The 27,523-nt window shown below is 41.8% G+C and overlaps 1 protein-coding gene across 2 annotated transcripts in view; it reads left to right on the forward strand.

Moving 5' to 3' along the window:
* Positions 1-27,523, forward strand: part of WWOX (WW domain containing oxidoreductase) — a 902,466-nt gene that overhangs the window by 583,562 nt on the left and 291,381 nt on the right. The window contains exon 9 of one of the 2 annotated variants that reach the window (XM_032486816.1): positions 15,205-16,046. The exons of the other annotated variant lie outside the window; for it this stretch is intronic. Within the exon in view, the coding sequence (XP_032342707.1) occupies positions 15,205-15,528 (324 nt within the window). The 3' untranslated portion in view covers positions 15,529-16,046. Of the gene's footprint in view, positions 1-15,204; positions 16,047-27,523 lie in introns of those variants that run through there. 2 annotated transcript variants of the gene reach the window in all.

Below are 27,523 nucleotides of genomic sequence, written 5' to 3' on the forward strand. Positions count from 1 at the left end.
ATTCCTGAGAAGCAAGGTCATTAGAAAAGTAGGCTAGTTCAGCCAGAGTGCCAGAAACCCGTCATGAAACCCAGTAAAGAGAGGCCCCATAGGGTCAGGGAGCACGTCTCAGGAGGAGAGGACACGTTTGCAGTTCCTAGACATTGAATCCTTGAAGCAGCTTGAGAAACAGTTGAGTCTTAAAATGATGAGCCCTTACACACACACACACACACACACACACACACACACAGTATTTTCTTTAGGCAAAAGAACTACAGAGAATGGGGATAAAAAAGTCAATCCCAAAAGGGTATATATACTGTATAATTCCATTTACATATGTTCTTGAAATGACAAAGTTATACACATGGAGAACAGACGAGTGATTGCCGGGGTTAAGGAGGAGCAGGGTTGGGAGGCAAGGGGGGTGGTGGCCATCAAAGAGCAACGGGGAGGATCCTGGTAGTGATGGAAATAGTCAGTATCTTGATTGTCATGATGTCAGTTTCCCGGGTGTGATTGCTGCACAGTCTTGTCTTGTGAGATGGTACCAGTGGGAGAAGCGAGGCAAAGGATGCTTGGGATCTCTGTAGTATGTATTGCAACTGCATGTGAATCTATAATCATCTCAAAATTAAAAGTTTAACTTCAAAAAAATTACAGAACATTTGGGGAAAACAAAAACTCACCAAGGAGAGCACATAAGTCACCCATGAGCCCTCCACCCAGAGGGAGTCACTATTTCCTTTGTGATGTTTGTCCCTCCCCCTGCCCCCCCCCAATCTCTTTCTCTCCTCCTGTTCATACACGTATAATGGAGAGGTTTTAAAATGTACTTATAATCTTTGTGTCTCCCGGCTCGGTAACATACAACCTTTGCATCTTCTCAGAGAGATCTGGGGACTGTGTTTAAGCCTGCTGCTTTGGCATTGATTTCGATGACAGAGCAGGGACAAGACCCACCTCTGAGGAGCCAAGGAGCCCTGGGTCCGGAATGAATGCATTTCACTTGCTGAGCTGTAGCCGTTTCCCCCGCTCCTCGTGCTAATAGGTGTTAAGACTTTGCCATAAATATTACTTATGGCTGTTAATTGAACTGCGTCCTAGATTGTCAGTACATGTTTATTTGCTCATTTTAATTTCTCTGAGTTCTCACAGTTATTGGGGGGAGGGAGAGGAGAATAAGATTAGTTTGGGTTGGGGGGAAGGGATATCTGATACATAATCTGCTTCCCTGGGTGGTGTTCCTGACAAATGACATGCTTGGTTGGGGACCATAAAATAGGGCCAAGGGAGAGTTGTGGGAACATCTTGAAAAACCCCATCCCCTTTATCATCCACACTCCCGCCCAAGGTGCCTTTTGTGTGATCTCCCAACTCCAGGGGCAAGTCAGCCTCGCGGTAAATACAGGCAGAAAACCTACCTCAGTTTTCCTTCTGTTATCACCACTTATTAGCTGAGCGACTTGGGGGACTTCCTTCACTTCTCTGATCCTTCATCTCCTTTCTGAGCCTCGATTTCTTCGTCTTTCCCTAGAGTTTGTAAGTTACTGGGTGTTTGGAAGTTCCCATGAGCGGACACACGTGAACAAGCTTTGCAGGTACGCAGTTTTTTGAAAGAGTAAGTTGTCCTCATGGGATGGAAGGAACCTGTTGTCTACAGCACCTCACAACCGACCTTCACTGTGTGCTTGTAGAATAATTTTTTTGATATAAAATTATTACCATCGCTAATGCTGACTGTACACATTCCTAACTTTGCAACACTCTGTGAAGTGTTGAACCTCTGTGTGCCTTGCTTTTCTTGTCTCTGGCTCTTATTTTAAAGAAGGATTGTTGTGTGGGTTAGGTGGGAGAAGGGATGAGCAGTAAGACACAGTAAGGACTCGGTCCATCTTTGGTTGACTAATTCAACAGTCCTCCAACTACTCAGTGCCCAGGAGCTCCTGGGTCTGCAGTGTGGTTATCACGAAGAGAGATGATCACATAGCAAGGTACCACTCCAACGTGAGTCTTATTACATAGTTTCCCTACAGAGCCAGTGGTTTATTTTGCATTGTTCAGATCATCATTAAGCAGGATTCCTGTGCAAGCAGTTGGTCAGTCTTAAAGTTCTCTCCCTAACCTAGTGCATCCCCATCTGAGATGTGCCTGCGAATCACCGAGGGGGCCCAGGATCTTGTTAAGTACAGATCTGGTTTAGCCAGTCAAGATGAGGCCTGAGATTCTGTTTCTTACAAACTAATGGGCTCCCAGGTGATGTCAGTGTTGCTGGTCCAAAGATAGCAAAGGTATAGATGAGTTCTCAACAAAGGCAATACTGCCTCCTAGGAAACCTTCTGGAAATTTGTAGAGGCATTTTTGGTGGTCTCTGGTATTTAGTGGATGAGGTCTATAAATCTGTCCTGTGATGCTGTAGACATTCCAAGGCAATGAAAACAATTGCCCGCGTCCTGGTAACACGCATGTGTACCTTTAGACATTCACATCAGTGAAAGGACCTGTTTGCAGTTTTCTTAGCCCAGAAGTCACTGTGCTTTGCCTCGAAACACAATGTGTGTGGATTCTCCCAGAAGCACAAGGACCTTCTAAAGCAAGAGAAGACTGTACTGCGTTTTATTTAAAACTACCAGATTCGGTCACTGTCTTGAAAAATCATTCAGCACCTCTCATAGTAGTTGCAATCATAATGTGATTTGTCCGCATTTGTAGGTGTTATACTTATGGTGATTAAACAATGGTGCACTGGAGTTGCCTCCTACCAGCTCCTGTGAGCAGATTTTCCCCATTTCTTCCAAAATTTGCATCCTGTGCTGTCATGTTGGTAGCCTGAGATTGACCGTGGTGAGAGTATTTATACCGTGGAAATTGGCAGATGCTACCAGTCAGGGCATGTGTGTGTGTGTGTTTCTTTCCAGAGATCCAGTTTATCAATACAGTACTATGCCTGCATAAAAAATATATTTAGTCCTTATTTCAAAATGCCAAATGTAAAGATAACATATCAACAAAATTTTGGTAAACTCTGATTTATGTTTGAATCCAAACCTACAAGTAGGTGCAAACATTTGCCTGTTTCATCATGGACTTCTGGTATAATCTGTGCAAGCAGTTACCTCTTAAAATGCATGTTATTTTACCCATTTTTTTCTCCTCCTTAAAGTTAGATTAATTTTTTGTTAATTATGTGTGTGGGCAGGGTATGTTATTCATGAATTTCATTTCAGGACTATAATAAGGAGTTATAAAGTATCTCTTTAAAAATGAGAGTCTTGAATTGCTGGACTTCAGTAGTACTGATCTAATTAACCACCAGGTAGGGATTGTGGACATGTGGGAGACCTAGCTCTTCTTTTGGAGAAAAGGGATGTAAGAGTCAGATTATAAAGTTCAGTTGTAATCAGCTTCTCCGTTTTGAGGCGTCCAGGAGAAGCGTGTTGGAAGTCTGGGATTGGAGAGAGCAGAAGTGTGTCTCGTAAAATAATCCAAGGAGAGTTCGTTCTCAGCAGTTCGTTCTCGGCAATGCAGGAATTGAGGAGGAGAAAGAGGAGGAAGACAAACCTGGAAACAGATGGAACGAGATTGAAAATGACGGGAAAAGGTTACATAAAATAAAAGGAGGGATGAAGACAGGCTTGAAAGAAGGTTTTCACTCTACAAGAAAGAAAGAAATACAGAAATGTTATATCGAATGTAGAAAAATGCACACACACACGCCCATCTCTCATGGGGTTGGTGGTGGAGACGTGGTTTTTAACAGGGCTGGCTGTTTCACCATAGACTTCTGTTAGGAACAGATTGCTACAGATATTATACTAATGTTTGGGCTTTTGCTTTTGGCAATCCTTCCTCTTTCTGATTTTTTTTTTTTTTTTTGGCACCATAGAAATGTTTCCATAAATAGTGCGTTTAATGGAGTGTGTGCCTTTATTACCGCCAGCTACCATAACAGCAGAGGGGAATTCAACAAAAGCTAAAATCAGAACAGAGAAGGTTCCCAATTAGACATCCTTCTTGAACTTGTACCTTTAAGCTGTGTAACCTTTCAGTTTCCTCACTTGTGAAACTCTTAACTTTTGGAGGTGGTCAGTGCCTGATTGATGGTAGATGTCCAACCAAATTTAGGACACGTTTATTATTATGGTGGCTGCATCATAGACTCGCAAAGCCAAGAATTCCTTCCTACATTGCTAACGTGGGAACCCCCAGCTCAGGGGCTGGGATTTGCCCGGGCTTTGGACATGAGCAGCCTTCGCGTCCAACAAACCCACGAATGAAACGTTGTAATTCTTTGCTCTGGATGAACTGGGGGTCACTTGCTCAGCAAGAGTGGGAAGCGTAAAGGAGGAAGTCAAAGTAAAAAGGCACAAACATGTGAGAAAGTTAGCAAATCAGAGTAACTGAGGAGCAAAATACTGCCTCTCCTCTCCTTGGCTTAGCACGGATGCAAATGGTGTGTCATTAAGTAAGTCCCCAAAAGCAGCCGGCGTAACTGTTGCATCACATATTTAGCCAAAGCCAAGAGCAATTTTTTTATTATGTTTTTTTTATAAGTTTGATTTACTAACCTTCAGTGCAATCTCTATTTTTAGAGGTTGGCTCATATTTTTAATTTGTTTTCTCTGAAGCACTGAATCCTTTCTAGTGTTTTTCAGCTGTCCACTGAGTTCCTAATGGCAGAGCAACACTGAAAAGCATAATTACATTCCCTAATTATGTGTAATTAGGCAAAACCCAGATGATGTATTCAGCGTGCTCTCAGAATAGCCAGGGGTCAAGGACTGTTGGAATTCAGTAACATTTTTATAAATAAGCCGATGCGTTATTTAATGTTGGGGTCCAAGGTGGTACTGGGTGCCTTGTGGACCAATATAATGGTTGAAATATATAGCATTCATTTATTTAGCCAAGTAAAACTATAATTGATTCCCCACCTCCTTATCCTCCCCCTCTTTTTTTAAAACCAGGGTTTAGATTTGCTATTCTTAGCTCAAGAGAGGCCCTCTAAACCCAGAACCATAAAGTTCTGCTTACTGACAGCCTAAGTGATATTTATTTTTTCCAAGCTTAATCCTTTTGAAACATGGAGAAATAAATACATCCTCTTATCTACCATATGCCTGGGTTGGGAAATAAATTCTTATTTTCCGGCAGTGTGGTACCAGTGGGCTACGGTGAATAATTTGGGCAGTCTCGCTGAAGATAATAGGGAAGCCTTCTCTATTACCAGTGATAATTATGAATCTCATAATAGAAAACATCACGAGCCCGAGCATCAATCAGGGAAGATAAACAATGGGAAGTGAGAGGTATACAAAAGGGGAAAAGGCAGCGGCACATACGGAGGGAAAGACCGCGGGATTCTGGCGGGGTTATAAATCATAGAGTCAAATAATTGCCATGCCATTAATAGCCTCAAATTAAAACATATGTTTTTAAAGAAAGGTTTTTTTTGCAGAATTTTCAAACTGGGCAACTGGCAGCCTTACATACAAGTTTCATCCGGGAGCCCCAGAACCATCCTCCTCCTTTCCCGAGTCTTGTGTGTCCCTAGCTGGGGTTGGCTGGAGTCCTGGCTAACAGTGTCACTGGGTGAGCTGGCCTGACAACCTCAGGCCAGCCCACCGGGGACCGTACGCCAGGAGGTCAGAGCTAGCGGTGGTGACCCTCAGAATATTCGGCCTTAACGGAACAACAGAGCCTGGCCTACTGAGACTTGAAGTCTGACTTCTTTTACCTAAAAGACTCTTTCCAGCCCAGCGGACACAGCCCACTGAAGCACTTGGCAGAGCCACAGACAAATGGAAAACCGTCATTCCAAAGGATCATAGCCTCCTCCTATTCAATAGCCCTGCATTCACGCACTTTTTTCTTATTTTCCTGTCATTTTCATCAAGTCCCAGGGTACCTTGATGGGCTTCTTTAAAAAAAAAGAAGAAAGGAGCCCCTTTGTAACAGTGAGAGGACACTGTCTCTTAGTCTGCTATTGCTGCTCAGAATGAAATTTCAGACTGTTTGGCTAATTTATTTTCTGCACCACGTGCAACTGACCAGCCAGATTTCTAGCCTTCCATTGGCCTGCAGGTAGATTCACCGACCATAGCCCTTACCGACATGAATCCAAGTAGGACCTCTCCTGTACAACGCCCTATGGGAATGGGCCGGAGATCTGAGTCAGTTGTCAAATATGTCCTACCGACCACAAAATGTGTTCATGGATTTTGTTTTATAGGCTTAATATAATATTTGATAAAACATATGTTTAAAGAAATATGTAATTTTTGCCTCAAAGCAAGGGTTTTTCCCAAGCCATATAATTTGCTAAGTGTGGCTTTGCTGGGTTGAAGCCCATAATTTATAGTCAGCCTCCACCAGGCAAAAAATAACTCCAAGCTGTGATTAAGTAAGTAATGGACAAGGGAACTAATATTCCCGGAAGGATGGCCTTCCAGACACTCATTTTAAGTGACAGGATGGTTGAAGGTTGAGATGTGTAGTCCTGTACTAATTTCACTGAGTTCTGGGGAATCAAGAAACAGGATTGTAAACTGGCACATCTGGGCAGTCAGGACATCTGACTGAGAGCCAGTGTTCCCTAGGCACATTTTAATGAGGCAGTGCCTCATTTTCCCCATTTAAAATAAACGGCCTTATTCCTAACTGTGCCACGGTTCTTCCCATAAAATAATTCGTTTGGAAGGGATGTCCTAGTCCAGTCTTCACCAATTCTGAGGCAGCAGTCTGTGCACTGTGGGTGGTCAAAGCATGACAGAGCAGAAAAAGTGTCGGCTTTGGAATCAGACAAAACTGAGTTTGAATTCAAACAGCCAGAAGGAGCTGTCACCTAGGCGAAGTCTGGGGTTCTTTAAATTTCATTTTGTTTTGTTTTGAACTGAGTTTGAATTCAGACAGCCATAAGGAGCTATCACCTTGGGGAAGCTTGGGGTTTTTAAAATTTATTTACTTTTTTTGTTTTAAAATAGATTTCGACTTACAGAAGAGCCACAAAAATAGCCCAGAGTTCCCGTGCACCCTTCATCCAGCTCCCCCTAATAATAGCATGAGATCTTTTTCCACACTAAGGAATGAACATCGGTGCAATGCTGTTAACTATTTGCATTTCACCAGTGTTTCCACTCATGTTCTTTTACTGGTTCAGAATTCAGTCCAGGGTACCACTTACCAGTCTCCTCTGATCTCTGACGGTTTCTCGGTCTTCATCTGTCAGGTGAATTATTTTGTGGAACGTCCTCAGTGTGGATTTGTCCGATGTTTTCTCCCAGCTAGATTGAGATTGTGTATTTCTGGCAAGAATATATGGAAGCAGTGTGCCCTTTTCAGTCCTTCATATCAGAGGGTACATAGCATCAAACTGTCTGATTACTGGTGATGTCAACCTTGATCTCTTGGCTAAAGTGTTGTCTGCTGGATTTGTGCACTGAAAGTTACTGTTTTCTCTTTTGTTATTAGTACATATGTGGAGAGGAGGTACTTTGACACTATTTCTCTTCAAATTTGCATCTATTCATTTTAGCATCCCTCTCTGGCTCTTGCCCAAAACAATTAATACTGTGGTGTTGGAATGATGATTTTCTATTTCCTGCATGCCATCTACATTTCTTAAGTAGAATTCCTCTCTATGGAAGGCTGTCCTTTCTTCATTTATTTATTTAATTACTTATTCACTTAAATCAGGGTGGACACGTAAATATTTAATTCATTCCATAAGTCATAACATAATAATCTTGTTAGAAAATTTGTTGCTCCAACTGTTCTAGCTTTGGCCACTGACACATCTTCCAGGTTGGCTCCCGAGCCCTGTCAACAAGCCCCATCGTTTTTTGAGCACTTCCTTACCTTTTGGCACTGTGGAAAGCTACATGCTTGTCTTGTATTTCCCTGCCCCCATCTTGGCGTTAACTCCTTTTCCGTGGTTCCATTTACTGGGGAATGGTATTGAGAAACCAACAAGTGGGTGGTGGGTGTGCTCGTTGGGGATATCGTCGCTTCTGGGACCTCTCAGTGGGCAGAGTTTGGAAGTACACGTATGTATACCAACTCATGTGTACATTCATATCTCTACTTATTACTGGATCTGTGTGTGCATATTATATATTTTAAGGTGTTTATATTTACACTTGATTTCATTTATATTTAAACAAATTTCATTATTTTTATATTTATAGTATTAAAGTATATATTATACATATATACTTATGATATTATATATATATATATATTTTTTTTTTTTAATATGAATTCGCACCTGATTCCAATCCAGCACAACTGGGTTGATTCTCTCATTTTGGGGGGATGTTATTTAAACATTTTAAATCTCACTTTCTTCTTCTATAACATGGAAATAATAACAACCAAAATTTAGGGTTTGGGAAAGGTATGGTAGATTATAAAGATAATAGATGATTAAAAAAACAAAACAAAACAAAACAGAACAACAGTTCTTCCCTCCAGTGCATCCACACCCATCCTACATGGTGTTGCTCATCCTCTCGTTAAGAGGCTGCATCTGGTTCCCCACCACTTAAATCAGGTTGAGTAAGAGACTGGCAGTGACCAGTGGGACCTTAGCACAGACAATACAAGCACAGGCACGAGAGGCATTTGGACACTGGGCTTGCTCCCTTGCTGCTGAGGACCCTGAGACCACCACATGCGCGAGCTGGAGCCAGCCAGCTGGAAAACAAGAGGCCACGTGGAGGGAGCCTGGTTGCCCTGGGAGATACCCTCCCAATCGCCAAGCACATGAGTGAGGCCATCTAGCGCCATCCAGCTACTAGCCAAGCTGGTGGATGACCCCAGACACAAGAGTGAGCCCAGCAGAGATCAGTCAAGGCAGAGAAAGAACCCAGCCCATGCTGAGCACCATAAACTTTTTACAAAAAGTGGTTATTGTCTTGCCCACGGAGCTCTGTGGTGGTTTGTGAATACGGAAGACTTGTGATGATGGATGGAAAGCAAGTCGCACAGTGTCCCGTTCACACGCTGGGCTCTGAAGAAGTGCCACTTTTAGTTACTGACGCTATGGCTGTTTTTAAGAAAAGCTTCAAGTGCTCTTTTCCCCCACATACCTTCCCAGCCAGTCTAACGCAATGGCCTGCATTCACTAACTGTTGGAACCAGTCCTTTGGTCTAGATCAGTGCCTTCCAACAGAACCGCTGTTAGAGTGTGAGAGTGTGTGTCTTTTATCATCTCACGCAAAGGTAGAGACAGAGCTCAGTAGATATAGGCCATTAGGTGGAGTGAGCAGTGTAAACACTGGGGAATGGAAAGTTCTTTGCCTGGTGTTGCCTAAGTGTGTGGAGCCTGTCCTGGTGGAGAGAGGGGGGAGGGCACCAAGGAGGAAAGCAGGAGAGTATCTAAGCAGACCAAATTTAGCCTAATTAACAGATTTGCCTAGGGCTGACCCTGAAGCAGAAAGTGAAGCACTGATCAGTCTGCTCTCATCCTGCCAATAAGGCCATGATGAGCTTGAACCACCAGCTCTCCACCTCCTAGAACAGACTCCCAAAATAGACGGGAGTTAGACAAGGAGACCGCTTCTCTTCTCCGAGATTCTGTATTTCCTTAATGACCTGATGCATCTATTTCGCACAGTTTTTAGTCCTTGCAGACAGGTTAGTGTATTTCTGTTTTTGCCAATTGTGAGCATATTTCCTTTTGGTGGGGAAGGTGCAAAGCTGAAATAACTCACAGAGGCACAGTTTCCTTGAGCAGTGGTAGGTCAGATAGGCACCATGTGGCAGGGGGTTTGGTCCCCTGGAGGAAGGTCAGTGCCCTTGGCACAGCTGCCCAGAGTCTAATTGGTGTCCCATGGAGGACACGACCTGAATAGTAGCTCATTATGCAGTGTGTAGGTCTCCCTGCTTGCCACCGTTCTGCCCACACATCCAGGGGTCGAGGGAAACCTCAGTTACCACTGGGAGCAGTCCTCCACGACTCGATCGCCACTGATTCATTCACCTCTTCTTAGGAACCGTGAAGTCATATGAAGTTGTCAAAAACCCCAGCCAAATTTTGAGAAAGACCTTTGGTGAACTTAATGGCAAAACCAAAAATGACACTTGTTTTTCTCCCCAGACTAGACTTTTAATCTCGAGGCAGTAAGCGAAAGGGAGTGTTTGCATTTCTCCTACCAACTGCAAGGGACTCCCATAGAGAACAGAGGAGGAACTTGACTTTTATTCTACAGTTTTCACTACCAGGTTCTGTGTGTGTGTGTGTGTGTGTGTGTGTGTGTGTAAAATACCAAACAGGAAATGACCAAAGGAAAAAAAAAAAAGGTGGAGGTGGAAGAAGAGGAGGGTGCAGAGGAGGAAAGAAAATAATAATACTTAGCCAGTGTGTCATTGTTTGGACAACAACCACTGCATCTGCTTAGTCCTGTTCAAACTGACCCCCATGACTGGGTTTAATTTTTATACCATTTTTTATACTACTTTATATTTGATGCTCTATCCTGAGTTTTCCACTTGAAACTATAGTGCAAGTATGTTCCCCTATTATAAAGTAGTCTATTAATGCCGAACATCAGCTAGAGAAAAAGCTATTAAGTGATAGTTTTTATAGCTTATCCACTCTTCACTTACTGGGAAAGTACACTGTTTAGAGTTCTTTACTATTAAAATGTCATTGAAATGAAACTCTGGCATATAAAGCTGTTTATTTCCCCCTCCTTCATTACTTACAGTTCCTTAGAATCCCACCGTTACCTCTTTGTTTCTTCCTTCCTTCCTCCTCCCTCCCTTCTTTCCTTTTTATTGAAGCATAGTCAGTTTACAATGTTGTGTTAATTTCTTGTGTACAGCGTAACATTTCAGCCATACATACACATACATATATTTGTTTTCATATTCTTTTTCATTTTAGGTTACTACAAGATATTGAATATAGTTCCCTGTGCTCTACAGTAGAAACTTGTTATTTATCTATTTTATAAATGGTAGTTAGTATCTGCAAATCTCGAACCCCCAATTTATCCCCTCCCACCCCCTCCACCATTAACTCTCACCATCTGCATTCACTATTGTTGAAGCCTTATGTGACAGTGAGCCTCACCCAGGACCCCTCTGTGCCTCTTGTATCAGTCAGTGCCTATGAACCTAAAATGTGTGGACTCAGGAGTCAATTTGCAACAGAACCCAGTCTTATTGGGACAAACAGATTTTGATATCTGAGGTCTTTGAGCCTCACCATCTTTGAAAGTTGTTATGTCTACTTGTGGTACTATGGTGAGCAGGACTCTGAAGCCATCTTGGTTCAACTCAGAAGATTTCTCTGATCAATTATTAATATCAGTCATAAATGAGGAATCAGAGGATGGCAGACGTGTATACGTCAGGCCTTTCCTAGTAGCCTGGTTTCGTCTGTGTGTGATGTTTTCTTTATAGTTCCTAGAGGCATTTTTTTTCCACTGTATAAAGTGTCAGTTAGCTTTTGAAAGAAGAGGACAGGTGTGGACAGTGAAAGCCAGGTAGCTGACTTCCTAGAAGCTTGCCACGTTGGTGTTTACCTTGGTGAGTTCATTAACAATATGAATCTCACCCTCAAGCTTGGTAACTCAGACTTTGTCAGCCCACCAAGGGTAGATCTGTCTGACAAGCAGACTCACAGCAATCAAACTCATAGTGACTGATGTATCAGCCAAGTGCCAAAACAGAAAGAGCATTGTAATTATGACGTAGTTTGAAATGTTCATGTTAATTTGATCAGAAAGAAGTGTTTCCTTATGAGTAGAATTACAGGGACTTAGCCAAATAAAATTAATAATCACTTGATGGATAAGTAATGGAAGCAAAGGTCAGTTGGCAGGATGATTCAGAAACTTGGTTGCCTCAGGAGATAACCAGTCTGATTCTTTCACACAAAGGATCTACTGCACACTCGTATTTGCTTATTTCTCATCTCCTCCACTAGGATTTGGGGCATCTTGTCATTCATGAACCCATCCATTGACCTGGGACAGTGCCAGGCATATAAAAGTGCTCAAGACGTATTTATTGAACCTAAGAGTCTCAGAATACCAGACGGCTCCAAATACAAAGTGATTCTTCATGTTCCTGAGGAGATCCCCCCACCAATTTTTTGCCCAGTTTGTACATTTTAAGGGATGTAGATGAAATGTTCAAAAGTTTTCATGTCAGAATTAATTTTTAATATATTTTCACAAATAACATAGTAATTTTTTAAATATTGGAGTTTTCCCCTTCCTCACATTTTATCAAATAATATTACTCACACTCTTCCCATGTGTCTTGTGCCTTATCACCACGACCTTTTTTGGAGCCCCTCATAGAGTTTTCCAAACCTGTCTGCTTCTCTTTTCCCCAGCTGTTTGAAACATAGAACTTTTCAAATCCTTTGGATCACTGGTCCTGTAATCCAGGGCAACTTGGACCAGGTGTCCTTGTATTTCTTCAAAGTGACTTTGCCTTCTCCCATTTGACCCACTTTGAATTCATTTCATTGCTTATGTGAGAGTGCAGCTGTAACTACTTCCTGGCTCCCGGGGCTGTCTAGACAAAGGGAGAAGAGATCCTGTCATCGCCAGCCTCCAAGATGGCTTCCAAGGACCCTGGCATTCCTGGATTTCATGAGCTTTGTGGAGTCCCCATCTACTCGGAACAAGACTGGCGGGGAGAAATGATAGAGCATGACTCTTGAGACTCAGTGACAAAAGACACTGAAACTTCTGCCTTGCTTTCTCTGGGATCACTTGCTGTGGGGGAAGTAAGATGCCATGTTGTAAGGACGCTCAAGCAGTCCTTTGGCGAAGCCCACAGGATGAGGGACTCAAGCCTCCAGCCAACAGCCAGAACCAACTTGCCAGCCATGGTGAGGATGCTTTCTTGGAAATATATCCTCCAGCCCAGTTAAGCCTTCAGATAACTTCAGCTAAAACCAACCAGCTAAACTGCCCCTCAGTGCTTGACCTACCAAAACTGTATGAAATATTAAATTCTTATTATCATTTAGAAGATTCTAAACTTGGAGGTGGTGGTGATATTACTCATCAGTATTAGTGCAGAGCTTACTTGCAGTACCTACAGGATAAATAATCCAAGAGCTCAACAGTTAGGAGTGCCTACATGTTTTTACCTGTTTCACGATTTTAACAATTACACATTTTTGGATGGAAACTTCTACCAGTTAATAAATTCATTTTCCCCCTGCATCTGTCACTTTCTCAAAAGGTTGTTGGTGGCAGGCTTCTTTCTCCTCATGATTAACAAGCATCTTGGAAATGAGTCAGATGGTGCAATTTATATCTCAGCTCTACCAAGTATGGACTTGCCTCAGGTTACACACGGATAATTAGTGATGTTGTGTCTCGGTTTTCTTATCTGTAAAATGAGACCATTTCATATAGCTTGTGTGGGGACTTGTAAATATCTGTAAGGTGTTTAATTCGGTGCTGCACATAGCCAAGGCAAACACGTAGTAATTATTAATATGAATCATGATTCTTATTACTCTTATTTATTTAGTGAATGACAAATGAAATCCAGAAATCCAGTTTTAGTAGACTTTCTATAACCCAGTTTACTAAAACCCCCTTCCTGATCTCCATCCTTCGTGAATCCTTCCAACCATGAGTCAGAATCATTGTTCTCATCAAGAATTTTCTCTAAAATGCCACAATACTTCATCTTTCCCCAGGTGAATAGGAGGGGAGGAAATACACTTCTAAAGTAATTTAGCATGCACTCTGAAAGCATGGTGTGGATGTATGTAGCTGGCCTCCTGTTCTGAAGCCCAGCTTGTGAGTGTATATGTATAGCCCAGGGAGATTTTCATTGCAGTGAGAGATGCCATGAGCAGTCCTCGGGGTGATAATTCAGTAGAAACACTCCCAAGAGTAAGTCTTCCGGTAAAATGGACACTGACTATGTCTCTATCATACGAAGATTCAGACACTGATGTAATTTAAAATCCTTTCAATAGTATGAATGCAAACATATGTCTTTTTATTTCTGAAGGAACTTCCGGAATATTACATTAAACAATGAGCAGAGGAAATGAAAAATAACATTGTGTGTTGTACCGTCTCCTAAAGATATCCGCTGTTATCACTTGGTTATAGAACCTTCTAGATTTTTCTCAGCATATACATGATTGTTTTTACCTCTTAGTGACTCGGCTGAAATCCTACTTCATTTTGTATCCTGGTACTTTTTTCTCAGTTAAAATGATAATAGTGAACATTGTTCTTCTTTCTACTCTATCTTCAGATTGCCTACAATGGGCTTGTATTACATCATAATAAAAATTAATTTTATTTTAGGGGAAAATGAAAAGACATTACCCTGCCAGTAACTTTATTGTTTGCATGCGGTTGATCAAAAAGCATCCCTTTTGTTCGGCAAAATAAAACCCTTAAGTCTTTTAGCACTGAATGTTTGAAATTATCATGAAACAAGTTCTAATTTGGCAATGAATTCGGAAGATAAAGCAGCCTCTCATTTAGATAACATCGGTAGCTCTCTAAAATATTTATTTAGTTAATATTTTACTTCCTGCCCCTGCATCTCGAAAGCTGTAACACTTCACAGAAAAGCAGTAAAAATTGCTGCTTTGGGTTAAGATTAAAACCTAATGAAATTGTGTTGGCTAATATTTGAACAGCTTTGTTTTTTAATGAAACTTTAAATGTAGGTTACGGGTTTTATTTTCTTAGTGAACTAATGCCTTCTTAAGTTTGGACTCCATTATTTCATTGAAAGAATCAGCTTGATGTGTCTTAAATAAGTCGGGACTATGATTGACAATCTACCTAGAAAAATTAGGCAATTGGGGGTGATGTCCCCCTCAACCCCCAATTATTGCCTTTGTTCTTACAAGTGTGTTTAAATCTATTTCTGTTAATTTACAATTTGAAAGGTGGGTGAGGAGCAGAGTTTGAAAAATAGATTACTGTCTTCATTAATACAGGTTTGACCTACAAAGTCTTCACGTACTTAATGATTAAAAACCAAAGTACTAAATAATAAATTATAAGAATTTATAGGAGTCATCATCTTGAAATTAGCTTACTGAATGTTCTTATCATAATAAATCTGAGTGGGTGTCTAATTTAGTGTTAGCTGACTAAAATTATATGTTGCGGGCAGGAAAAAAAAACACTTTTGTTTGAAGACAAATGCAGTGAGTTTAATCACAGGTGATCTGAAAGGCACCTATCTTTTGCTGTGTTCACTTCGCAGAAACTTGGGCGAAACTGGTTGAATGAAGATCGATTCCAATTTGTAAATCTGGCAGACAATAAAATTTCCCCGAGCACTTGGATGATGTTTGTGTTAACACTTCCTGCGCAGAGGTACAGCCCATCAGATTCTGGAGACCGAGCTAACGAAACAGGGAAGACAGCCTGTGCTCTCTCCCAATTTCAGATCCATTCGAGGTTGAAGAGTGTTTTTGTTTGTTGGCAGAAGACGGAGGAAAAATGGGTCCTGCGGCTCCCCCGCCATGACTCCTTCCCTCAAGATGTGTATCAGAACAGACATTTCTATCCATTCAACCATTATTGACTAGGCTTCCATCCTGGATTAGTCAGGTCCTGTGTTAAGCTCAGGTGGTATAGGAAAAACAGGGCTCACTCCTTACCCTCAAGGAACTCCATGTCCTCCAGATGGACCCGGGGACAAATAAAATGAGCTTTGTAGGAAAAACAGGTGCATACAAGGTACCCAAGAGGGAGTGACTAATGCCACTTTGGTGAGGCTAGGCAGGTAATGAGGGAAGGTTTCTTCCAGAAGAGAGAGAAGACAAACAGGGGCTTTTTAAGGGGGGAAAATATCCAGGAAACATGTTGTAGAGGGATCAGCATGTGAGAGAGATGCAGGGAGGAAATAGACCGTCTCTGAGGGCCACTAGAAATAGTGTTGTTGGGGCGCAAAGGGCCAGGACCAAGTGATGGAGGATAATGTTAAGGATTTCGGCAGCGACCCCATGGTGAGGGGCCTTGCAACAGCCCTGGAGTCAGTTTACAGAGGATGGAGAGGCTCTGAAGGCTTTAAGGCATGACTGCAGTGACTTTATATTAAAGTAGAAATGGAGTAACTCTCTTCTAGAGAGAAACTGACATATAAATAAGTGATTTTTTTTTCAAGTTTAGTATCTTAAGAGATTGAGTAGAAAAAAAAATATGTGCATATGTACTCATGTACATGTATGTACACACACATACATACTTAGATAATCTACCCCAAATATGCAAAGAGTTTTTGCAAATAAAAAATAAAAATGTGAACCTCCCAATAGAAAAATGAGAAGTCAGTAAACGAGAAATTCATTGAAGGAAACTGACAAACACACAGACAAAAAGCCTCAACCTTACTGTTACTTCACAGAAATGGAAATTAAACAGTGAGAAACCACTCTGCAACATGGCAATGACGGAAGTGAAGACAGATAACCTCCCTGTTGGTGAACGTATTTATAGAGTATAAAAGGGTATTAGAAAAAAAAAAGTTGTCCCAAATCTGGTGTTGAATAGAACCTTTTGCATAATGTGATTCACAGCCCCATTCCTGATAAATTGCTTAAGCAATTTTCTGATAAACTTTAATGGGATTAAGACTTGTTCTGAAAAATCAGTCACCCATCTAGGCAGCTGACTGTCAGTCAAAAGCCCAGGTCCCTCCAACCAAATGTTCCTTTCTTTTGGTACCTAGCCTACCACTGGACTCTATTATCATTCCCTTTCCCTGTAAAGTGTCTCCACCAAGAGTGAATCTTTGGATTGATCTACCAGAGGCCTTTTTCCTCATAGCAAAATTACAGTGAAACTTTGACTCATACTCATAACCGGACTTTCTAAAAAGCTTTCCGTAACAGGGGAAAGGAACATGCACTGTTAAAAGGAACATGAATTGCTTGGGGTCATTTTGGAGAGCAACTTGGCAGTTTCAGTGCAAATTAAACATATCTATAGATTGAGCAATGCCATTCTGAACCAGAAAATGCAGAAATGTTTGAATAAATGTGCGTAGTCTCCCAACTAGAAGAAATCAGTGATAGTTTTTAGCATCACACAGGCATTAGTTTATTTGTGTATTTTTTTAACCTGTGAATTTGAATCCTTATCAATAGGGTCATGTTGGAATTATAATTTTTCCAGTTTTAAATTCCGCATAACAAAAAACTCATTAAAAGAGACAGAGCTAAATACGCATATTATGGGATATGCATACAGACATATCGGCTGGCCATGGGAAAAAGCAAAATACAGGACAATACATATCTGATTACACTTTTTTAAAAACCGAAGCTCTACACGTGCCTGAATGTTTGTGTGTGTATTTGCATGTGCTTCTAATGTGATCTGGGATGGGAATGATAGACTTTCACAGCTAATAGAGGTGAGTCTTTGATGGAAACCATGGGAGGTGGGGAGGTTCTGTGGAGGAGGGAACTTAATTTTTTTTCTTTATGGAATTCTGTCAGCTTGAATTCTTTTTCCCCAGTAACATGTTCAACTTTTGAAATTAAGGGGAAAAATAAAGGGCAAAATATCTAAATTGCACAAATATAACCAATGAAGTGGCCCCTGAAAGACTGAACCCTATAACGGCCTTGTACCAATGAGACATGGAGGCCAGGCCTGCCTTGCAGGGAAGCAGAAATGGCTTGGATTCAGTTCCATGTATTTCATCTGTTTGTTTCCCAAACCGAGAGCTGGGACTTAGATTGGGCCGGCGGTGGTGGGGAGGGCGGGGGAGAAGGGATGTGGAAAAGGCAGGAATAAATTCCAGTGTTTTCACCCCCTGCTGATTTCCACCCCCTGCACCCTCCTCCACCTCCTGCAATTTCTGATTAATTAGAAGAGTGATGCCTTCCAGAAAAGAGCAGGCGTCCCTTTGGGGATCTCACCAGGAAGAAGTGGGTCTTGTGGAGAGGAATGCTTTTTTTTTTTTTTTTCTTCAGTATTAAAAATTAATTTAAAATGGAATGTGTTAAAACTTGATTCTTATCATTAGCACCCATTCCATAGGACCAGTGGCTGCTGGTAAATTTTAGAATTTTTTCTGTAGCTGTCATTTTGGTTTTAGGGAGATCACCTTAGCATTCAGCATCTTATGTGTCATTCCCTGAAACTCATGGTCCTCTGTAATGCTCTCGAGTCGGGAGAAGGGAGAGAGATACCACATTTAAAACAATTGTGCGTGGCCTCCTGTATCAGAGGACATAACAGCTGAAAAATAAAACTTGATAGTTTATTGATAGTTCCTTTCCAAGAAAGGAAACGTGTGGGAACAATTTAATGTGATGTAACATTGAACATTTCCTTTTTGCTTTTTAAAGACAGTATTTGCACTTCCTGTTTTCACATACTTGTAAACAGGTGGTCTCCAAGTAAAACACACTTTTCTCTTGCTCGATTACATAATGAACTTAATGAATCTGGTGACATAGTCCAACAGCTGAAGTAGGCAGCACTAATGACTTACATACATAGGATTTTTATAGGTAACCTTTTTGGTTAATTTTCAAAAAGATATTGTAATGAATTCCCAGCCACATAGTAGCATACAGTGATAAAGAACCCCGAACCCCTACCATAGAGCTTACATTATCACAGGGAAGATAGGCAGTAAACACAGTATCAGTAGTTAATAGAATTTTAGGTAACGATACATGCCAATAAGAAATGTTCTCCCTGGCAAAGCTGCCAAATACACGCTCTTTAGTTCTCTGCCACGCTGTCAAATCTGGGGATGTTCACGAGAAATGTCTGGAAACCAGCTGAGATTAGGCAGTTATAGTGACCCATCGTAGAATGCTGAAGGAAGTTTTCTTTTTCTTCCCAGGTTTTATCTATGTATCAATCAAATTATTTATATTGTCTTAAGAATTATGTGTGGCTCCTTCTGTCTTTTACTTATTTATTTTTTTTAAAGTGTAAAAACATTAACAGAAGATGACAGAGTATAATTAACCCCCGTTATCCCATCATCTGGCTTCAATAACTATTAGATGTAGCCAGTCTTGTTTTATCCCCCGCTTCCACCATGTTTGACATTTAACAGATGCACATTTAAAACATTGTATATCCTTTTATCCATAGATATTTTATTATGCATCACCATAAAGTAAGAGCTCTCCAAAACAAGCCCAAAACATGACAATAACATTATCAAAATCAAAAACGAACACGAATTTTTAATAGCTTTAAGTATCCAGTGAAAGATTGTATTTCTAAGTGTCATGTAAATATTATAAATAGCACTTTTTTTTAAACAATTGTTTGTGCGAATCCTCAGGGTTTTTTCTAACTCGTTTCTTTCTTTGATTTTTCAAAAGTTGGTTGAGTACATGCTCTCTTAAAAAAAATCTGGAAGTTGAAATGAGTAAAGAAGAAAAGAAACGAAATGTCCCATGTTTCTACAGTCCCATGTTTTCTAGTCAAGGTTGTAACATCCAGTCCACAGATAGAATTGCTTTCTGGTAGCCATGTTCTGAGAACAGTTTGGTTGTCATTAGTATTGATGGCCGGTGGTTATGTTAGTATGTTAGTCAGCGCTCTCCAGAGAAACAGAGCCAATAGGAGATACATAATGTATGTGCGTATGTATCCTGTTTATTATATTGGCTCACACAGTTATGGAGGCCAAGATGTCCAGACCTAGGGGAGTTAATAGTATAATTCTAGTCCAAATCTGAAGGCCTGAGAAGCAGGAGTGCCCATGTTTTAAATTCTAGTCCAAGTCCAAGTTCAAGCGCAGGAGCAGCACAGTGTCCCAGCTCAAAGGCAGTGAGGCAGGGAGAGTGATTCCTCCTTTCTCTACCTCTTGTTCACCTCAGGTCTTCAACAGATTAGATGAGGCCCACCCACACTGGGGAAGGCCATCTGCTTTACTGAGTCTACCAATTCAAATATTAATCTCAACCAGAAACAGCCTTACAGACACACAGAAATAATGCATAGTAACCAAATGTCTGGACACCCTGTGGCCCAGTCAAGTTGACACATAAAATTAACCATCACAGTGGTGATGCCAAAGTTTAAGATTTAGCTTAGAGATAAGGGGTAGGTACTCTAGGACACAATCCCTTTGGTAGATTTCTTTATCAAAGAGGCATCTCAAGAATCTAAACCAGCTGTTCCTAACTGTGGACCTTGAAGAAGGGCCCCTGGGTGTTCTAGAACTTTCTGACATAATATGCAACCTTCTACCCCATTTGCACTTCTCTGGAAGGAGGGTCTTTGTCCTTCATCAGATTCTCCAACAGCCTCAATTAACCTCTGCTGATGTAGCATCACTGCTTGAAGCCCGCCTTGGTCCGAGCGATCTTTCCACTTTGTGGCTCCCTTTTGTGAGGAGGGCCTAAGAGTGAGTGTTCTGCCTGTGAGTCCTACTATGGCCAAGGTCAAGTCTGTTTTATTTACTCAGCACCCCTGGATCCCAGCACTGTGCCTTACCCATGGCGGGTACTCAATAATACCTGTTGAACCAACAAACCAACCAACAGATGAGTAAGTAAACACGTGGTCACTGTATTAGTTTTCTGTTGCTCTGTAAACAACTTATCACAGATGTCATGGGTTGTAGTGGGTTGAATGGGGCCTTCAAAAAGGTATGTCCACGTTCCCTAAGCATTGTCAGTCAATCTATGGCTTCTTGTATCTGGTTTCTTTCACTTGACATAATGTTCTCAAGGTTCATACACAGTTGGACGGTGTGCCAGAACTTCCTTCCTTATAAGACTGAATAATATTCCATTGTACGGGTATACAGTTTGTTTATCCCTTCATCCATTGATGGACGTTTGTGTTGTTGCCCCCCTTTGACTAATGTGAATAGAACTGCTTTGGACCTTTGTGGGCACGTTTTGCTTGAACACCCATTTTCAGTTCTTTTGAGTATATATCTAGGAGTGGAATTGCTGGGTCATTTGGTGATTCTGTGTTTAACTTATCAAGGAAGCCTTTTATTAATTTTTGATGCAGGATATTTGAAGATGATACAAAATGGAGCCTTTCACTTGATAGAACTTTTCTTTTTTTAATTTTAACGATTGAAGTTTTCACACTGCTCAGGATCTCAGGATTAAAAACAGCAAGGAGAATACTCATTTGATCTTGACTTGGAAGGAACAGATTCAGCAAAACTCCGCCACGTCTTGCCACAGTACCTTTCCCTGGACCTCCCCATTTGTGTGGCCATGTGAGGTCACTTTCCTGTCATCTCTGTAGCCCCTTGGAACTGATGGTGTCTGAATGAGTGCCATGACCTGGAGGATGTGGTTTTTTTAACAAACAAGGCCGGGTAGAGCCTACAGAATGTAGGTTCAGGCTGTGGTCACTGAGGCCCTGGGGCCACAGCTCTGAGACTCTGAGTAGGACTGGCTTACTAGCACAGGGTCTGGCACGTGGCAGATGATCACTGGGTCCTGGATGAACAGGAACAGAATTGCTCTGATGTTTCTTTTGAACCCCATTTTGTAAAAATAATATTTTAATAGGTCAAAAGAAACATCGCACATTTTAACACAGTAGGGATTGTGTGCACGTGTGGATGGAGGTGCGCATACTTTTTCCTTGACTTTGATTCTAATCCTGACTCTTCCTCCTCTTGGCCAAGGATTCTGACAGTTTCTGGATACTCTCTGACCCTCGGTTTCCTCTGCCACAAACTGGCAATACAGATGTCTACTTCCCTAAGATGGCTGTGAGGGTGAAATGAGGCAAGTACGTAAAGTGCAGCCTGTAATAGGTGCTTAACAAATCGTATCTGTTATTGTTTTGTTTTTAAACATAATATGTTTTTTAAGCTGAAGCTGTTGGCATTCCACTTAGAAAGGAAAGCACAGTTGCATCATTCGCAGTGTCCATGAGTCAAAAACATACCAGGTTGTTCCAAAATGCAGATTGTAGTTGGGTTCTTCAAAGCAATGATAAAACTGGTCTCTCTGTCTTTCATTACATAGATTTTTCCATCTAGCCCCTGGTTTAACTTCTGTTTAATATGTGAATTATAGAAACACTCAAGAATCCTTCTGCCAGTCACCACAGCAATGACATAAATCCGAGCCTCCAATTTCACAAGTGCCTCGCTGTGCCTCCAAGAATCAGCTGGAGGGAGCCATGGCCAGATTTCAAAATGGTCATTGCAGCCTCCCTCCCTCTGGGGGCCTGAGACACGATTAACCTGCAATAATTATGACTCCCTCATTAAAGGCAAGCTGTAGCAAGGGAAAAAAACACTGAGGCTGATCAAGACGTTCCGTGCTGATTTTTTCTTGCACGTCAGCTGTGTGGGTGCCTCTTGTTCCTCTGTCCTTCAGGTTAGTAAAATCAGGACCAGTTGCCAAAGCTCTGAGCTAGCAATAAAAGTTAATGTAGCACAGGAAATTGGAAGGGGAACAAAATCGCTTGAGTGTTCAGGGCCACCAAGCTAACCCGTGAGCTGGCCAGCTCTTGTCGGTGTTTTTGTTGCCCTGTCTTGCAACTTAGCACTATTTTCCCAGGTAAATGGTAGAATGTGCAGACCAAGGTTTATTGGCCGTAGACCAGGAGTCCGCTCTTCCCAGCAATGGTCCATCCAGGGAAGTGGGGTGGTCTCTAATGCACCTCGAGGTGGGACCATCTCCAGATCACTGGTGTTTCAAGTATCAATTCCAGTATGAGTGTCAGGAGGTGACCACATTCAGAGGCCAAGCATGTGCCATCAAAGTTTGGGAGCAAACTCTTTCTTTGATCTGAAGATTCAAATCTGTCCTCTGGCCACAGGCTGCCTAAATGTTACAGCCCAAAAGTTTCAAAGTTGTGGGTTTTTTTTTTTTTTTTTTTTTTTTTTTTTTTTAGAGAGACTCTTACACCAGGCCAGTTCTGGTCCTTCTTGACTCTGAGCTCCGTGAGAAGTAAATGTTCGCACGGGAAGAAGGACTCGTTCCATCATGTACCTGGCTCACTAAAGTTGCCTAACGATGAGAAGGAGTGGGTCAGTGATAAGAAAGATGGGATGAAAGGAGGAAAACTCCAAACAGTCTTCCTTCCAGGCTGCTCAGAAAGCTAGAATTTTAGGAACAAAAGAAAAGTGAGTGGGCATCTTTGCTTGATTAAAAGAAAAACTGACAACCCTTATACATTTTCATAATTCTTGGTCAACTCTTCCTGCTAGAAAGGAATTGGAAGTTTGGTACAGTCCTTGACATACAGGGTCTCACTCAGTGACTCCTCATAATCTGTAGGTACTGTAGTCTCCAGTTCACAGATAGGGAAACTGAGGCTCAGACTGGTAGATTTTGATTGTAGAACCAAGTTTCTCAAGTCACTCAGAGATAGCCACTGTCTGTTTTCCTCTATTTACTTTAGATGACATTAGTTGGGACTGCAATGATCTATACACTGGTATAGATCATTAAAGTTATATATAAATTTTAGGCAGCCATCAGCTGTCTTATTAGGGCTCTGTGGACTCTAGGGTTGGGGGGCACTGGGGGTCCAAGCCTTTTTTGGTCTGGAGGAAACCAGTCAGCACAGAGCTCTCCTTTGGCACACTCAAGGGTTAGAAGGATCTCCAGGAAGGGCCAGGGGTTGGTTTTGACAATCTTCACTCACTTGCAGATGTGCCCACCCACCCAAGCATCCAAGCCGTGATGTCTCCATCCTTCACGAGTCTTTATTTTACATTCAGCCCTGACCATAGTCATCAACACAGGTTTATACCCAAGAAGCGCACACACCCCTCCCTCTCCCCTCACCCAGGAACGGTTCAGGTCAAGCATGCAAAATGGATTCATTTCACAGTGCAACCCGGTCAGTTTACACGGCCAGTTGAAGTGCTGTGTTGAAAAGGATTTCAAAGCGGCACCTGAGCGTTTTGGGAAAGGTGGTCGTGACTGATGATGGATTCTGCTGCATTTCTGTGGATGCAGGGAGTGCGGGCTGCTTACTGTGTATTCCCTACCCTGATTCAGGTGAATGAGTGCTGCAGAGTTGGAGATTTCTATTTTCTAAACAACAATAAGAATTGCCCCCAGATAGTGTCTTAGCAGAGCCAGAAGCCAACAGAGAAAAGACTCAACCCTTTTGCTCTGGAGTGAGCTTGCGTGTGTATGTTTGTTTCTGTCTTATAGGGTCTCTCTTCCACACAGTCATGGGGCTGCCACATTCGGAAAACATGGTAGTCGTCTTTTCCGTCACCATCTCAGGGGTCTGTGTTTGTGTGGGCTTGAAAGCTGAATGACACAGATCAAAGTCTCCCGGACCGATCGGTCTTCCAGTCCTCCAGGGGACTTCTTACACCAGCTACAAATTGTTGATCAAAGTATCTATCTGTCACCTGTGCACATGGAAAGCCAGGTCTAAGTGCTTTGACAGGGCATGACTTCAACATCAAACAGGAGGGGGAAGTGCCTTTACTTCTCTTAGCAGAGGCTTTCTGGAAGGCAGGTGATAGACTCCCTCAACTTTCTCTCCATATGAATCCAGCACTGTGGTTTCTGTTTTAGTTGATGGCAATGACCTCGTTTCTCTTCAAAATGTGTATAGACACATATCACGTCTGTGCATTCTAAGAATCATAAGCTTTTAAAAATGTATATATTTAATTCATTTTAATTAAAATAAGATTAAGAAGAAAAATATCTAGTAACTTTTTGAAATTTAATATATGCGGTTCTAATACATTTCACTAACTTGAAAAAACCAGGGGAGGATATAGCTCAGGGGTAAAGTGTGTGACTAGCATGCACCAGGTCCCGGGTTCAGTCCCCAGTGCCTCCATCAAACAAACAAACAAACCTAATTACCTCCCCCCTAAAATAAAACATTTTTAATGAAAAAAAAAATCTAGTAATTTAAAAATTTTTTAAAAAGAAAATTTTTTTAAAGAAAGAAAATATAATTTCCTTAAGATTTCAGAGACATACATCTCATGCAAAGCCTATATTCTTTATGTATATAAACTAATTTTGCTCTTAAAAATGTTTTTCAATTAAAGATGTAAATATTTCTATATATGAAAACATACAGTGTTACATATAAAACTATATATCAACTCAGAATCATACATTTTTCAAATTTTAGTCATAAGGGCCCATTAAAACACATTTCCTTTTGCCTTCTCATTTTCCAGAATACTCATACTGAGGTCCAGGCGCGAATGCCTTTCCGTCACGGTGCTGGCCAGAACAGACACGGTGTCTCCTGATTCATGATTCTGCGTCAGTGTCTCTCTAAAATGCTTTATTTAAAAAATCCGATCTTTTACACATGTAATTCTCCATTCTCTCCTTATCTCCCCCTCACCCCACCCCATCTACTCCGTGCTTATACATCTGAAACTGTCTGCTCAATTCTATCTGAATAAGATCCTAAAAGTCTCGAGTGTCCCACCAGTAAGGGTCCCTTAGATTCCTGGTTATGGTTAAATCTTCAGGGAAATTAATTTCAAGGTAAAACAAAAACATGACCCCTAATTGCACATAGAAGCAACTCAGTAAATATTTGTTGAATGTTGAATAAATGGCATTTCTATGTTGCATATAATAATTTCCAACATTGCTGGGGCTTTTTTTTTTTTTTTTTAAATGAGTCAGCCAGGAATAATAACCCCAGCTGCTGTCAGGAGGCAGGAAGCGAGGGGACCTCGTCCCCCGTGGCTTTGTCCTCGTTCTTGTAACCTGTATGCACTGCTTGAACTTCCTGAATAACCCTATCACGGCGGCAGGAGGAGGGAGCGGATGAACTTGAGCCTGGATTAAGCCTCGTTGTGACGTTTGCAGAGCACAGGGGGTGGGGGAGGGGAACAACTGAACTGTTGGCACAGTGAAGCTCAAGGCTGTGTCCGCCGCAGATTTTGATGCTTCTGCACGTGGGGGGTCTGAGATGAGTCCTGTAAGACACAGGTGACAGCAGCCTCAAAAGAGCCAGTTCACCCTTAGATGACTTTGGACCTATGGTGACAGTCCCACTTAACCCTGGATTGAGGTTTACCAGGAAATGGATCCGGAAGCACGCTCTAGAGGAACGGCTATCATCAGGCTGCCTTTCCAGCCACTCCACCTGTTTTCTCCCACTTCTGTCCCGTGGTGACCCTGGCTGTGGCCTTTCAGCACTTAACCAGAATGTCACTCTTCCAAAGCTAACTGGCGAGAAGGGAGCCATCTGTGCCCCTGATGTCAGCCCTTCTAGCCAGCCTTTGAAGTGTGTTCTAAGATGCTCTATCGCATGTCCTACCCAGTAAGGGACTGAAAAAGGAAGGAAAGGTGAGCTCTTGCTTCATAACCACAAGTGTTTCCAGAGGCAGTGCAGCGACGTGATAACAGTGCAACCTCCAGAGTCCGGCTGCCTGTGTTCGAATCCCACCCCACACCTCCCCTTGAGACCATGTCAACATGACTTAATTTCTGAGTCTAGATTTCCTCATAAGTGAGGTGGGGATAATGAAATGATGTAGGCAAAATGCCTGTTGCAGGGGAAGCACTCAACAATTTTATTATTAAAGCAGTTACTAAAATTATCATTATGGAAATGGCCACCTTGTTTAAAGAAGAACATAGGAACAGCAGCCAGGTGTGGAGGTGAGACAGTGAGTTAGAGTGAAGAAGAGAGACTGCTGTCCCACCAACCTGGCATCTGTGGCCTTGAACAAGTGTATTGACCTCTCTGAGCCTCAAATTTCTTTTTTTTTTTTTTCTTTTTCTTTTTTAAAGTGATTATTAACAAAAATAACCATGGGACACAGGGTAGGAATTTTATAAGTTCCAACTTTCTTTCTCTCATTCTTTTACTCAAGATTTCCATTAAAGACCTCAGTGTGCTGCCCTCCGTGACAACCGTCTTGCTTTGTAAGCCCTTCTCCACACCTGTTACTCTCTCAGTAGAGTTGTTGGGTGTCTAGTCCAAATTAGTATTTCCCTAATTTTCAAGTGTCTCATCTGCCAGGCTGAGATTAAAAAAAAAAAAAATAGCAACTCAACTTAGCAGGCTTTATATGAAGAGGGGAGTACGTTTTGGTGACTGTTTAATCTTTTCTTCCCCTCTCTTTCCTGGCTGGATGGAATTGGTCTTGCCCATCGTCCTGACTGTGGATTCCTTATCTCCAGGTCGGGGTCCTCAGAACCATCATGTTACACCAGCCACCTCTTACAGAAGCTAAGGAAGATGGAGGCAAACCCATAAGCAAGACTTGGTTTTTCTAAGCCACAGGGGCAATTTCTGGCTCCATTACAGCTCTGGGTACCCTTTCAACATGCCTGTCAGCCGAGGCTCTGCCTGTCCCAGATAATCTCACAGTTGGTGACAGGGTTATTGACTCACAGGTTTCTGGGCACCTTATTCCTTTTTTTTTGAATGATTCTCCTGCCTCTCACTGCTTTGTAGAAGCTTGTTCCAATTCTTTCTCTTAATGCTCTTTAGTCTGTGAGTACCTGGGAATAACCCCCCTCCCTCATCCAGTCCTACAGATTTGTTTTGTTTTGAGTTATGCCCACTTTGGGCCTCACACCCTCTCTTATTTTTATAAACAGACTCCGTGCTAATATATACACTACAGATGGATGGCAGCCAACCTA

Source organism: Camelus ferus, chromosome 9 (genome assembly GCF_009834535.1).
Source record: "Camelus ferus isolate YT-003-E chromosome 9, BCGSAC_Cfer_1.0, whole genome shotgun sequence".
In the NCBI taxonomy this organism is placed as follows: Eukaryota; Metazoa; Chordata; class Mammalia; order Artiodactyla; family Camelidae; genus Camelus; species Camelus ferus.